Raw genomic sequence first — 15,035 nt, forward strand, 5'->3', positions numbered from 1 at the left:
AAGAAATGTTATGCTTGGCTGAGGGACAAAAGACCACACGTAAATTGGCATAAAACGGTGTAATGTCCAGCAGCTCAACCTAAACATTCCTTTATCTTATATTAAGCCCCAAAGGTCAATTAATAAAACATTAAAAAATGTAATCAACTTTATTGATTTGTCAAATTGTTACCTTTGATCGTGTCAACACCTATTATGAATTTCATGATTATGAAGCATAGTTGTTCAACTACGAGTAGTAAGAGCAAGTCCAATTGTAAGCTAGTTTCTACTAGCTTACCTTTAACACCTCACATTTTAAGCAACAAAATGTTTGAGCTAGTAATGTATTCCAAGGGTTTAGCTTAATTATTCACTAGCTTGATTGGACCCACAATTAACCTACTAAGGCTCTGTTTGGCAAAACTACCTGAAAATGTAGCTAAAACCTGAAAAGGTAAATAAAACCGAAAAACAATCAAAACTCGAAAAGTTTATCGATAAGGTAATCAAAATTAAAACCGATAAGAATCGATTATATAAAAATGTGTTTGGCAAACTAAATTTGAAAAGGAATTGATTTTGGTAAAATGACGTAAAAGGATATGGAAATTATTTAATATTATAGAATAAAGGGTACAAAATGGAAAATAAGTCATTTCAGTGACTGATTTCTCAAATGCTACTTGAGGTAAGATTTCATTTCGTGTCCTTATTTGACCAAATAAGCTACTTGCCAAACACTTGCAAAAAAATCGGAAATCATGAATAAATTTTGGTCAAATAAGCTACTTTGGTCAAATAAGCTACCTGAAGTGTCGTGCCAAACGGAGCCTAAACTTCCTATTGATTGGACCCACAATTAACCTACTAAACTTCCTATTGTGATTTCATTTATTCTTATATATTTCCTCGATTTTATTTATTTGTTTATGTTTTATATTTTTTAGGAGCAGTATTTTAATGAAAAGGCAAATAAATGACCTAAGAAATCAATGACAAACTAATAGGAGAATTAGAAGTTTATCGAAGATAGATATTGAGCGATTAGGAATGCAATGCCGATCTGATGAAACAATGAAACATCAAGAACTAACAACGAAAAATACAAAGGAGAATCTTTTCCGAATCTCGATTCTAATACAAATACAGCCAAAATATACATTCAGAAACTATTTTAATACAATAGTTGGTGCAATTCTTAATTACTGGAGCATCTTGAGAAATGCACAAGCATGTGTTGCACAGTTGTACTACGGACTACGGAGTAATAAAAGTTTTACAATTGGTTTTCATTCAAGATGTTTTTTTAATAACAACTAGTTGTTGCACCGCGCCCTATCGGGGCGGTGCCCCAATTTGGTTGAATGCCAAGCGGAAGTAAGTTGGCAATTTATCAATAGAAAGGAGCGTGGTAGAACAAGCACAAAACTTTTACAAAACTGCGTAAATGCTTGAAAACGCAATTGCTAGTGCAAAATAATTATAGCATAGGAGGCCTTTTTATACAAACAGACTTAAAAATGAGATTACAATACGAAACAGTTATACAAACGCTGATGAACTAATACATAATACACTTGTTAAGCTTTGGTCTCATGAATCCTCCGTGAATAGACAAAAAATGAGTTCAGTTAATGAGAAATAGTCTAAGACAGTACCCATATCTAAAATAAAACACAAATGAGTCAAGCTGAGATTGGCACTTGAATATCTATTTAACTATGTCCAAAACTCTACCCGAGTCCGAGTATGAACAGACCCTACCTCTCCAGCGCATCACTGACAGCAACCATCACCCACTTACCTGTCAATTCAATTGCCTGCTTCGCTTCCCAAAAATGCATTGATCACATCAATGCGGTACATCAGAAGGTGGCAAAAAGAGGAACAAAAGGCACAAGACACCAAAATCCTCACCTGAACATCACTCCATTCAATACGCCGGAGAAACTTGGTTAGAGCTTTTTTCCCCGACATAAGAAAGAATCTGAATTTCCACAAATGCTGATTTGCATCTTTACTTAGGTCCTTGTTGGCGGGTATTTCATAATTCTCTGTATTGTTGTAGAAATAGAGACATAAATAATTCAATTATCTTGAAGGGCGTGATTTGTAACACTCTGCAGAAAAGAATAGTGAACTCCATGCAACCATTCCGTGTGAACCAATATAAGAAGGCATAAACAAGATGTGGAAGGTGGTTCATGTAAAGCTTATTAGTAAAAGGTATTGATTGTATGAAGCATATTTAACAGAAGATTGCAATTAAAAACCATTGGATAGCTGGCCACAGGAAACTATTTGACTCTGCATTTATAAAGATGACAGTTACAACTTCCACAGATTACTTCGTGATAGTAGCCCAAACGCAAAGTACGCAGAAGTTATTAGATTTCAAACTCACTTCCTTTCATTAGAGCTTGGCTTCAACTCCCGATCAATAATAGCACGACTAAAGCTCCTATTAAGCTTTATCCGCTTATGCTCTGAAGGATTTATCTTTCCCACCTCTGGATCCTAGATAGTAACAAGTTCATTGCATCGATTGGGGATGGTACGGAAATAGCCTACACACAGGGCCAGAGCATTCAAGTAAATAAATCCGTCTAAATAGGGTTCGTGAAATAACCATTTTGCCATAATACACGACAAGTAACAAATAGCTTACACGTCGCAACTCCCCTCACTCGAATCTAGGGACGTAAAAGCTGGTTAGATATTTCAATAAGAATATAAACCTTGGACCATTGAAACCTTATGACAGATCTACCACTTCGTATTATGGAGTTAAAGAACATTTAATCACCTTCCCAGGAGCAGATGAATGAAGTGATCTGTCAGCTTTTTCCCTACCCATAGTCTAAGTTTCTGCTTTTTAGTTCTAAGTTGTTTTTTGCTGTTAAATAGAAGAATGGTGTCAAGATTCAAGTACAAATCTTGGAAAATTATGGTTAAGAAAACCTTAAACATCTATGCAAAAATAGAGGATTTTACAATTACTTGCAGATTATTATAACCCTGTAATTTCAATTCACAACAAATTACGAAGAGTAAGCAGTTAATTAGACTCTATTTAGAGAATATTCTCTCTACTATATAATATAATCGATCCTCTTACAGACTCATCACTTGAATTCGAGGAGGACCAGAGCTGGATAATCAACTACAGATAAAAATAATTGAATCAACTCCAAAATTGAAAGGTCTAAAGAAAACCGACTTGCATATTATTACCTACAGGCTACAACCCAATGTCGTAGCTATACGCTCACATAGTCCCATTCATAAAAATCATTATTAGATTTCAAGTTATACCATAAAGAAATACCTGATCGACTGCTTTGAGTGCTTTCAGCAATGAAACCTGAACTGGAGTCCGATATCCTCCACCTTCAGCACCAACAACTGGCATCACATACCAAAATTCCAAATCTTTAACCTCTTAAATAACAAATGAAAGTTATTAAAAATCATAAATAAAGAAAATGAGAAAGATCAATGAATTGATAGAGTTGATTGGAAGTGAACAAAGAAACATAGGCCAACGTTAGTTGCTGAAGACCGCCAATCCCATTTGTTAATGAAGACCACTTTCACTTCCATTATAATTTTTAAACTTAAAACGGCTTTTCACTTTCATCCTTTTAGAGTCCAAACTGCTCTAGAGGGATATATTCTCAATCTATTGCTTACTACAAAAGCTTAAGAAACCAGAAGTAACAGCCAGAGGGTTAAGCGAAGAGATAGAGCTGTAATTCACGAAATGCACCGTTTTGAGCTGTTCATTTCGTATATACCCATTTTACCATTATTATGCTTACAACTATCCCTAAATTTTTTGGTAATTTCCCAAATGAAACTAAACATGCATCGCACTGTGCTGACCCATCATATTATGGGCCAGAATCACCTCAAAGAGTATGGGAATTAAAAAGAAAACACCTCAAATTTAACTGGTATCATGTTCTTAAACTAACAAATGTTCGATAATTTTACATTAATCATCCGTTCGAGGGTTCATAACGTCACCATGAAGTACAAAAGAGTAGAAATATATAGGAGAATTAAATTCATTGTAGTTCTCAATTTTACATCTTTCATCACAATCCAGCACATTAAAACTGACCTCTATAACGAAAAGACACAGTGACTACCATTAAGATGCTGAAGAAACCAATCCCAAAGTTCTCGACAAAACAAAAGGCAAGTATTGTATCAGAGATAAAATCGATTTGTTTAGTTCCAACAAACTTCACTTACATAGTTTCAGTGGTAAAGTGACCTCGGTGTAAAATGTTCAATTGCTAAGCAACAAAGTTGGTGTCCTCAACATTTATTGTTGTTTGGAAAGTAAGTCTAGTAAATTTACATTAGGACGATTCATATTAGAATGCGGGCATGGAATATGGCCCTGGTCATCTAAAGACAATATGAGCTACCTCTATTTCACTCTAGAAAAGTATATTAATATCCAAGTAATACCTTTTACATCAATGCAACGACACTCCCGGAGTTTCTGGCAAGAATTGTATTAACCGAAGTACTAAACTTAGGACAACTCACATATATGTGGAACTATAGCCACTTCTTTTCATATAACATCAGAACAATGAAAAAATAGGTGTACAACATTGTAAATACTTACATTTTCCATATATAATATATTTATCCAGAAAGCCATTTTTGAGCCTTTCCAATTAGGGCGAGCCAGGTCTTGAAATAAGAATTCTGAAATTGCAACCAAACACAAAAATCACAAGGTTTATAAACAAATATAGTCATGACGGAAATTAGCTTACTTAAGACGCGGAAACAGAAACAAGCAGCTAGCTATTCTTTTCTTGTTTAATGAACAGACATCAATTGAATTATTAACGAGGCTTGGATGAGACTGTCTCTCATATAAGAGAAGCCCAAAATCTTGGTGTATTTAAAATATGGTTATCTCATTTCTATAATCTTGTCTTACAAAAAGGAACTGGAGGCAGCCATTAACTCTAAGCCCTTATATAAACTATAAAGGTTGTCAAGTGGAGTTGTTTACTTGACCTAGCTACATGTTTTAGAAAATGGAAGGCACCACTGAGTGTCGCATATGATAAAAAAAAAAGAGACATTACTACATGGGTCCAATCTATATCATGCCACTTAAAAATACTACAGTATTAAACCAAACGCAAACACTCTACCTCCTTTTCCCTTTCCTTGTCCATCTCCCCTGAACAGGTGCTTTTGTTACTTATTGGATTTGCATATTTTTTTCCAAGATAATTTCCTTTTCGTTCACTATCAAAAACAGACTGTAATCGAGTACACAAGCTAACTATTAAAGCAAAGTTAAAAAGCTTTGTATATCGCATAATTGCATAAGACTAAATTAACATATAAAGAATAACTTGTACTTTTTTTTCCAAGATTGTCACCTTTTCACCCACTACCAAGAACGGACTGTAATGAAGTACACATGCTAACTCTAGAGCAAAGGCCAATGTTTTACCCTACCTTGTTCCGTAATTCAGATTAACATAACACTGACGCTTTAAATAAGAGTACCATAAAGGCATGGTGCCCATCCCTGACGTTCATTTTATTTATGACCAAATTAATTTCTACTCCATGGAAGGTCTTAAAACTTAGTGTGAATCTATTTTAAAAATGGTTAAACTCTATAAGGTTGGGCATTAAACATGGCGGCGGCTCCTCCTCCTCCTCCTCCTCCTTCTCTCATCTTTCCCCTTCCTCCACACCTAACAATGATTTCATATTTACTAAGCTAATACTAATGCATGAATTAGCATGATTTGATCAGGCGAAGATACTGAAATATTAAGTGTAAAAGAAAAAGAGAGGGTAGGATGACTAACCTGAAAGCTCAGCAAAGGCAAGAGAGATCCTCAACATAAGGTCTTTCTTTAAGGGTAAAAAGGGGGTGCCCTCCAAAAAATTGAAGGTTTATAAGTCTGCAGATTCGAAATAGTTACAAATAATCACTCTTAACCAAATTAACTAAATATACTGTCGAAAATAGCAGCAAATCTTGTATTCAATTAACTAAATATGGCCGTATTTGACATTCAGAACTCTCATATAAGGTACTTCTCATAATATATAGACACTTTTATTTATCTATTTAGAATGCTCATAGATGAGTCTATATAATATAGATTGTGGGTTAAAACCTCACAGTCGGTGGTCTAAAAACAAAATGAACATGATACCATACTTGTATAACCATATAAATTACCCATATTTCACACGGTCGGGTGAAATTAGATTGCATTTGGTAATCAAATTAGATTTTCTGTCAAGTTCCGTCCTGACCACCTCCAGCTACTTATTCACAATAGTCAGACATCCAAGCTTGATAGCAATCATCTGTCTTGACCTGAGCGACAGGAAGTTCAGTCTAACCAGCACAATGATTACATCGGAGATACTCATGTGACAGCTGAGAATCTATGAGTAATTCGGGAATAAGAGTGTACATTTTGGGAACTACTTTTACTGAAAATGCAAATAGCCATGTAATGTGCATCTACGCCTTATGTGAAAGGCAAACCCGTGAATCTCATCAGAGTATTAAAATAGCATAATGAATAGGGGAAAAAATATCAGCCTGCTCTAAAAAGCTTGTTTTATGTCGCTGTTTTCCATCAATGACAGTTTCTGGCTGCAGGCAACATAATTTGTGTAAATAAGGATAAATCAAGCTCAATAGATAGGTTTGTAAAACGATAATTGAGACCTAATATATAAACTGAAAATTCCATGTCCAAGTTACCTCCCATTTCGGGTACTCTGTAAATGCAAATTCCGCTATCTACAGCAGTTCCGAGTAGACCTTTAACCCTCATGAGTAGTAGGCCATCATCCATAACATAGATTCTGAAGTCTACCGGTGGAAGTGGCTTGTTAGCTCCAACAACAGCAAACATACCAAAACGAGAAAGAACCTGCAACATTTATGAAGTTCAAGGAGTCATTATCAGTATGCCACAATTCTTTAGAAAGTCAGTGATTTATTTAGGGCATAAAATTGGACATTTGACATCCAAAATCTCAATTGGCAATTCTGTACAATTGTCAAACCAACAACAATGGGAGATCAATGCAAATCTAAAAAACGGCATGCTGCTGTTGCTATCTAAATCATTTATTATATGTTACAAATCGCATCTATGTCAAATGTCATACAAATATTAGATTCACCATAATCTCTGATAACAATGGTAACTTCATTCCCCTTTTCAAACTCTTTTTTACACAACCATCTTGCGTAACATTTCGCTATATTTAATCGTTTACAACTCAGATTAAAAAGGCGGGACATTACGGGTTATGGTAATTTTGGGGGTATGTTGGCAGTAGGGTCAGTCCAGGTTAGTTTGGCCTTTTGGGTATGTTTCTTGATATGGGCTTGTTTGGAGTGGCATAATCAAGTTTGTCTTTTCGGTTAACCAGGATGGTTTATGTCAAATTAGACTTGCTAAGTCTGGATGTATAACGACAAAGAGGGCAGACCTTAAGAAAACCGGGGTCCATGGGTTTTTAGTTGCCCTGCTTCTGTGCCATCTACTTAGAAGAATTATTGATAGTGTTCTTAACATTCTCTTATTCCACTCTTTTTCTTATCCTCTTCCTACCTCCTCCCTTTCCTTTCCTTCTTCCCTCTCTCCCCAGTCCCCACAGATACAAAAGCTGACACGACAACATTCACAGACAAGTCAATCATGTCAACAGGATTGATCACGGGTTCAATTGTCACCGATTATAGAAGTTCAAGATAGTTTTAACATTTTTTTCCGATTTTAAGTAGCCGCGGTGTAATCTAATGCAATAAAAACGATATCTTGCGCGTGAAAAGGGATAGGCATGGTTTACCAGAAGCATTTCTCTGTAGTAAAAAGGCTTGTCAGATAGAATTTGCATTCTAGATCCGAAAACAAAAAACCACCACTACCATGTGCATCTAAGATATGAATGCTTGCGCACGAAAAGCGGTAGAGTTGCACGAGATTAAGGATAAAATTTACATACGTCAGCCAAGTAGTACATATTCTTCTCTGAGTTGTTCTCCATTGAAAGGATAGGAGGAGTAGCCTCTTTCTGCTTTTCTCTGATTAAACCATGATAAAAAGGCAATCGAGAGAATCTAACACATTAGAAATGTCCAATAGACCAATTCAAATGATCACATCCATTGCATTACCAGTATTTCCAACACTTGATACCTGATTTTCTGTGCTTTGATATATTTGACACCGTTGAAAGAACCATATATGGAAAGGGCTATTCTTGAATCCCATCCGACTTCTGAGTTATCCCTATATATATGTAAAGAGCATATCAATCAGCAACTCTACAGTCAACACCTTAACCTAACATGCTATAGAATTGAATAAAGAAACGAAAATAACTTAAAAGTTTACGCAAAATATGATCAAGAGAAGAAACACATTCAGATCCTATTGTCGGATAGTGTGACAGTCACATCGTCTCTATCTCTGGTACAGTCACTTCCTACAGTCTTGGACAAGTAAGACGTCAAAAGGTAGCAAGAGATGCACAGCCTAAACTGGGAACATAATCACTCAAGCTGGTGGTTACCCGTACTACTACGGAGGTATGAGCTATAGTGAGTTTAGTCACAGTACTGTTGTTAATTCCAAAATAACACAGATGCCCAAATCCCTAAACTGTAATGAGATCAGGCAAGAACTAACTTCACTTTAAAACATCAAAAACCGACATGCAAAGGCGTACAAGAGAGCGGAAATATCAGAAACCGAACAAAAATATAAGATTGTAACAATTTTTTACCACTACAAATTTCCAGTTCATGTACCAACCTCTAAAAAAAAAAAAAAAAAAAAAAAAAAAAAAAAAAAAAAAAATTACCAACTCATAATAGAAACACCAAAATAACCTAGAAATTGATTAAAACTGGAATAATAGCATGATTGTAATTGTGCTCCTAGACATGCAAAGGTTTACAAGAGAATGGAAAAATATAGGCAGTTTTGTAAAAAAAAATTGTGCTCGTTCCACCATCTATAAATATATTTATATAAAATGGACCGCACTCCTTTTATTGATATATTGCCGACTTATTTCCGCTTAGCATTCTGATCGCATGTACACAATTTATGCTACTATTGCTAGCATACACTGAGTAATGGAGGGAAAATTCAGTCAGAAAAAATGCAACCCTCAACATATCAGTTCTCGAAAATGATGTGTTACATTGATATACTCAAAAATGATTCTTAATACAAACGAACAGATTGACGTAGCATGGTCGTTAGTCAAAAATTCAGTTAGAAGAAATACAATGCTAGACCTATAAAAGTTCTCGAAAATGCTGGTGCTACATCCACACATATATATGACCCTTCACACAAATGAAAAGATTAATATAGCATGTTTGTTAGTTTAAAATTCAGTTGGAAAAACTGCAGCTCATAACCTATCAAATCTTTGAAATGCCATGCTAATTCGACACACAAACAAATGATTAGTCGTACAAATGAACAGGTTGATATAGCATGCTTGTCAGTGTAAAATGGTCTACGTGCAGTTCAGTGACTTCAGTTAGACAGTCTTTGCTCATTAAGTCAGTATACCAATGCTGATTGGGAGGTTGGCAGCTTGCATTACACGTATAAGAAGAGAACTAAGAGAATCTACCCAAACATACCTATACACTTGTACAGTTATGCATCTTAAACTCACGTCAATAAGATTGCATCTTCCTTTTCTTGTCCATATGGAGTAACTATCGCATATTCCCTCCGTCTCAATAATTTGTTTACCTTTGATTTAAACACCCCTCAGCTAAAAAGAAAAAAAAGGCTATCTCTACACAACAAAACCCACTCAATCCCAAAAATCCATCATCGTATAAGGTGATCCATCAGTAATACAAAATAACAATAAGATTGCTTTTTAAACCGCCAATATAAATTTCATACAGTATTATAGAGAGACTTTACATATGCGATAAATCATTATAAGAGGTAGCCAAGAGCTTAGCGGTTTTTCTGAGGGTATTAAAATTAAGCTAGTCACGACACCATATCAAAGCCGATTTGTGAAGGTTTTAAAGGAAAAAAAATGGCTTTCAGAATGCTAGTCAGTATATTTTACCTAATAATTTAGAACTTTCTCATAGAGTGCACTAAGATTAGTAAAACCACCTAAACTAATTTTTTTTTCTTACACCGTGGATGTTGAGGGAAGATAGATGAACCCTAATCACAATACACTATAATCAACCTTTCAAGATACCCCGTCAACCTAAACAAACAACCGGAAATAAGCGAGTATATACTATTAGGAGTCGGATTATTATTGTACTGGGCTTAGTCCAACACCGTCTCATATTGACGATTAAGATTAATATGCTCTACCATTCTATTATTGCCGAGCTCGAGCTCAAGCTCAAGCTCTATGTCCAAGCTAATCTCGAGCCATCCAGCCCAGATCTCAGACTAAGTTTACACAGTTTTAAACCCATTTATTCTAGTACAACTTAGAACCACCACAAACGGCAGAAGCTTCTCATAGGTGATAACAATCGTCAAACTATCATGTTCAAGCAAAAGAAAAAAGACGTGTCAAGGCGTTTCCCGAAGGTGTTCTAAATTTAGTTTGGACTTTGGAGAATTAGCCCGTGGGAAATAAGGGTTTTGAGCAAGATATTGCTTACATAAACATCGTTGATCTTGGATGTATTGAGAATGCCTTTTTTTTCTACAAATGATTGACATCATTCATCTTGTAGAATGTGGATACTTTATTCTATGATGGTATTCAATTCCATGCCATTTTTCTGGTCAATAACGGATTCAACAAATTCATCCTTAACCCAGAAAATAAAATTACCCCAAAAAAATATTGCATGCAATCAATTTATAAACAAAAAAACCCCAAATTATTGCATGCAATCAATTTAAACCCAAAAACAAACCCTAAATTTAACTCACAATCAATATCAACGGATTCAATTCGTGATCGCCATTGTTATCCTAAACTCACAATCAACAATCCACCTCAATGGAAAAAAAATCACAAGAATGAACAAGGCATCTTACCTACTATGTTCGTATCAGACGAATTCAATTCGTGATCGCCATTGTTGTACTTAATAACTCACAAATCAACAATCCACCTCAGTAGTTAACGCCATTGTTGCTGATCTGATAGGTGAGCTGCTTCCTCGAAACAAATAAAGAGGAATTATGGTGATTGTTGGAGAGAAGAAAAGAAACAAAGAAAGGGAAACAGTAAAAAAAGAAAACAGACTACGCAGAGAAGGCAAGAATGGAAGGGGGTAAAGTGGGAGAAGAAAATGAAAGGGAGGGTAAAATGGGCAGAAGAGTACAAAAGTACTGTGCTGGGAACAGTAACCCAAGTTTGGGTTTTTTTAAAGAGTATGGATACGTGCTTCTCTGACGAAGAGTTTAGTCTTCCCTAAACAGTAAACCCTAAACGACACTAATAGTCTTAGACTTAAACTTAAAATGGGTTAAATATTACTCCACACGAGTATATATATATATATAGGATAAATATTACTACTCATGTGTGTATTTGACGAATAGTGCCGTTTTAAACCTAGAAACCACAAAACTAGAAACAAAGCTACAACAAATGTGCAAGTACGCTTATTGCGCCTATGTACAGGATTTATAATAGCATTAAAAATTACATCTCGGCCTGCGGTGGCTTGTAGCTCGAAAAAGTTCTCTCCAATTCTAACGCTTCCGATAACCTGTCTACCACCGTGGTTAACATTTTGTCCGATCGTTGCTTGCCAGAAACGACGTGTTGTAGTTGTACTAATAATGGAAACCACAGACAAACTGTTGTTGCTGGAGTCACAGCTAAAATATTTGAACATGTAACGAATAACAGCAAGAATGACATATACAACAAAAGCGAAGAGCGCAAGATAGAGAAGCGGTTTCTTGTGAGACCACACCCACAATACTCCAACAATCCATTGAAATACGCATCCAACCCTACAAATTATACTCCCGTAATACTTTCCATTGCGGTCCTCCTTCCGGGTGAATATACCCTGCTCATCTGTAAATATCCATGTCTTGTTACTGATAAACATAGCAACGTTCAAAACAAGAAGATAAACGAGACCTGCACCGATGTTAGACCATAACCAAGGCACTCCTGCAAACATTATTAATATTCTGTTGAAACTCTCGAAAATGCTTCCGTTATGTTTCCAGTAAATAATGTATTTCGTCACACAAAGCAAACAACAAATGTAAACAATGTGAAACGGTACTGTGACGAGCCATGATCCAATTGTGAGAATCAGTTTCTTTTGAGAACATAACCACAGTACTCCGACAATCGATTGAAATAAGCATCCAATCCTGCAAACTATCTTCTTGTAATGATCTGCATTTTCAAGCAGCTTTGCGTCTGACGTCACGTTCCATGTACCCTCAGTACATATCAATGCCCCAGTACAGTGACCAAGGATTAATATAGTAATGGACCAAATAAGGAGATAAACGAGACCTACACCCGTGTTGGACCATAACCAAGGCATTCCTGCAATCATTAGGATTATGTTGGGAAGCTCTGAAATTGTTTTGTATTGTATCCATTCCTTTAAGTGAAGGGTGAGCCAAATTAAACAAAAAATGTAAACAATGTGAAGTGGTGTTGTGATGAGCCATGATACAATTGTGAGAATATCCATGGTTGATGTATCAGGGAGATCTCGTTTTCGCACTACAAGAATTAAAGGCTCGGGCGACTGAAGTCAGTTGCCAAAATGAAATGGGTGGGGAAGCGAGTGTTGAAAGAGTTATCTATGAGAATAAATCTTGGTTTTTTTTTTATTTACCAAAATCCTTACTATAAGAGTATATAAGACCATATCGATTGGTGGTTTAAGTAAGACCATGTCCATAGGTGACTTCGTCAACATTGGAGTCATTAATATAATATAAGCGATGTTTTCGATAAGTCTAGGATTGTAGCTATATTAAATTAATTTCCTTATATCGTTATGATTAGGGGTGTTTATTCGCGGTTTGGTTCACCGAACCTCTAATTTAATTCGGTACGCACATGGTTCGGTTCGGCAAAACTCCGAACCTAAACCGCACCGTTAGAAACGGTTATAAACGGTTCGGTTAACCACTTTAAACGGTTATTAGCGGTTCGGTTACCGGTTAACCGATAATCGTTCTATATTACTTTTTTTTCAGTTTTCGTTAATTTTTTCTAATAGTTTAATTAAATTTTCATTATATATTATACCCAACAATAAAGTTAATAAGCTAAACTTTAGCATTAATCAATTTAAGAAATTTTAAATTTGGATACACTAAGAAAATTAAACGAAAGAACAGTTTTTTTATATAATATTTTAATTTTTTGCTTACTTTTTTTGAAACGGTTCGGTTCGCGGTTAACCGGTTATCTAAAATTGCGAACCTTAACCGAACCTTTTCCATAATAAAGTTAACGGTTCGGTTCAATGAACTGTTTTGTCGAAACGGTTCGGTTAATCGAACCTTTAAAATGGACGGTTTTTCGGTTTTGCGGTTCGGTTTATTCTGAACCCCCTAGTTATGACAATCTACCATTGATGGGGCATATTCTGCACCGCTGACCAAGTCAACATATTGAGCAAGGTCAAAGATATCCACAGCAAGTCAACGACTTAGACAAACTGCCGATACTGGACCATCGGCGGTCGGCTGGTCTCGGCATGACAACCTCGCCACCGGACGCATACCCGCGTACTCACATCCAAGACCCCTCGGCGGTGAGTCAACAGGGCCCGCCGGCCGCCATAGGTCCCTCGGCCGAGGGGTAGATCGATCTTTCCACCGCTAGCCACTTGGCCACTTGGCCACTACGTGACAAAAGGTGAAAGTCTATAAATACTCCTCAACCTTCATTGAGGAAAGGATCCAACTAATCCACAACTAAACCTAAATACACTATTCATCTGGTAATATCTTCCTTATCTCTCTACAATATGCATTCAGCCAAGTAACAACTTATCTCTTAAGTTTACCGACTTGAGCGTCGGAGTGAGTACGCTTGGCACAAAGCCAAGCCCCCTCGCCTCGTTCATTGTTGCAGGAGAGGCCGAGAGGAACGATTAAGACCAAAGGAGAATTCAACTCAAGACATCATTCAACAAGCCACGGGTGGTAACTATACTTGCTCTGGAATTACACCCGAACAATTGGCGCCGTCTGTGGGGAAAGATACTAGAAGCTAGTCACATTCATTCCCAAAAAAAAAAAAAAAAACAAAACCCACCCAAAAAGCTAAGAAGATGTCAAAACAACAAGACGCAATGTGACCGACGAAACCGCATTCTACCACGATGATACTTTCAACAATTCTCGAGTCGTGCGACCCTCCACCGGCGTGAGTAATCCAACCGGAGTTCGGGATGCCAATAATACGGACACGCCGCCACCAACCAACTCACCATCATGGGACATGTGGTTGACATAGCAAAAACGAAAATGGTCCTGGACCTAATTAGTAATACGCCCGCTCACACCGTCACGCCGACAAGAGCGGCAGAAACCGCCCAGAGACCAGGGGCCAAAACGTGACTCCGAGAAATTTGAACGAGCACCGGGAGAAGCGACCCCCAAGTCGCGGGGAGCCCAAAGTGGGCGTGGTAGACCTAAGTCCTTCCCGCACTCATGGGAGGACAGCGTCCCCGCAACACGAACGAGGCTTACCCCAAAGGAACCAGAGGAGTCCGACTCAGCAGAGTTGGAGAAGAAGTCCGAGTCGAAGAAGAAGTCCTTCCCGCTACGAGGAGAGGAGCCGGATTAGGAATGCGAGGAGCCGATCGCCGCGTGTCGTTCGACACGTGGTCGACACCCCTCAACGCCTCGTCCCTAGAAATCCAGTGCCAACCAAGCTCAAGTTGCCACCCCTATCATACAAAGGAGATAGTGATCCGGTAGCCACCACGCCGAGGCTTTCGAGTCTTACATGTCGGTATGGGAGCAGCCCGATGAGGTCTGGTGCCGAGTTTT

General features: G+C 37.2%; 1 protein-coding gene across 11 annotated transcripts; it reads right to left on the minus strand.

The window, feature by feature from the left end:
* Positions 1 to 1,445: 1,445 nt before the first annotated feature.
* On the minus strand, positions 1,446 to 11,389 carry LOC141592775 (phosphatidylinositol 3-kinase, nodule isoform-like). Of its 11 annotated transcripts, none has more exons than XR_012521219.1 (10): positions 11,076 to 11,387; positions 8,214 to 8,306; positions 8,020 to 8,098; positions 6,764 to 6,935; positions 5,847 to 6,652; positions 5,172 to 5,282; positions 4,628 to 4,710; positions 3,311 to 3,387; positions 2,387 to 2,549; positions 1,446 to 2,036 (listed from the first exon to the last, which is right to left on the minus strand). XR_012521219.1 is itself a non-coding variant. In XM_074413594.1 (10 exons), the coding sequence occupies exons 3-5, from the start codon at positions 8,059 to 8,061 to the stop codon at positions 6,636 to 6,638; spliced, it is 231 nt and encodes a 76-aa protein (XP_074269695.1). In that variant the 5' UTR covers positions 8,062 to 8,098; positions 8,214 to 8,306; positions 11,076 to 11,381; the 3' UTR covers positions 1,446 to 1,802; positions 1,900 to 2,036; positions 3,311 to 3,387; positions 4,628 to 4,710; positions 5,847 to 5,942; positions 6,227 to 6,635. The 11 variants fall into 11 exon arrangements, 6 of the variants coding, with proteins under 6 accessions (XP_074269695.1, XP_074269692.1, XP_074269691.1 ...); XR_012521220.1 differs by lacking the exon at positions 5,172 to 5,282 and having other exon boundaries at positions 5,847 to 6,367; positions 6,468 to 6,652; positions 11,076 to 11,386; XR_012521217.1 differs by lacking the exon at positions 5,172 to 5,282 and having other exon boundaries at positions 5,847 to 5,942; positions 6,227 to 6,652; positions 11,076 to 11,385.
* Positions 11,390 to 15,035: the final 3,646 nt, after the last annotated feature.

This window comes from Silene latifolia, chromosome 7 (genome assembly GCF_048544455.1).
Source record: "Silene latifolia isolate original U9 population chromosome 7, ASM4854445v1, whole genome shotgun sequence".
Lineage (NCBI taxonomy): Eukaryota > Viridiplantae > Streptophyta > Magnoliopsida > Caryophyllales > Caryophyllaceae > Silene > Silene latifolia.

Bases quoted from the DNA above. Each gene is read 5' to 3' on its own strand.
- LOC141592775 (XM_074413590.1), bottom strand. The intron at 2,037-3,310 runs GTATTTCTTTAT...ACAACAATACAG, and splicing joins CACTCAAAGCAGTCGATCAG to AGAATTATGAAATACCCGCC. The intron at 1,806-1,899 runs GTGAGGATTTTG...TGGGAAGCGAAG, and splicing joins TTGAATGGAGTGATGTTCAG to CAGGCAATTGAATTGACAGG.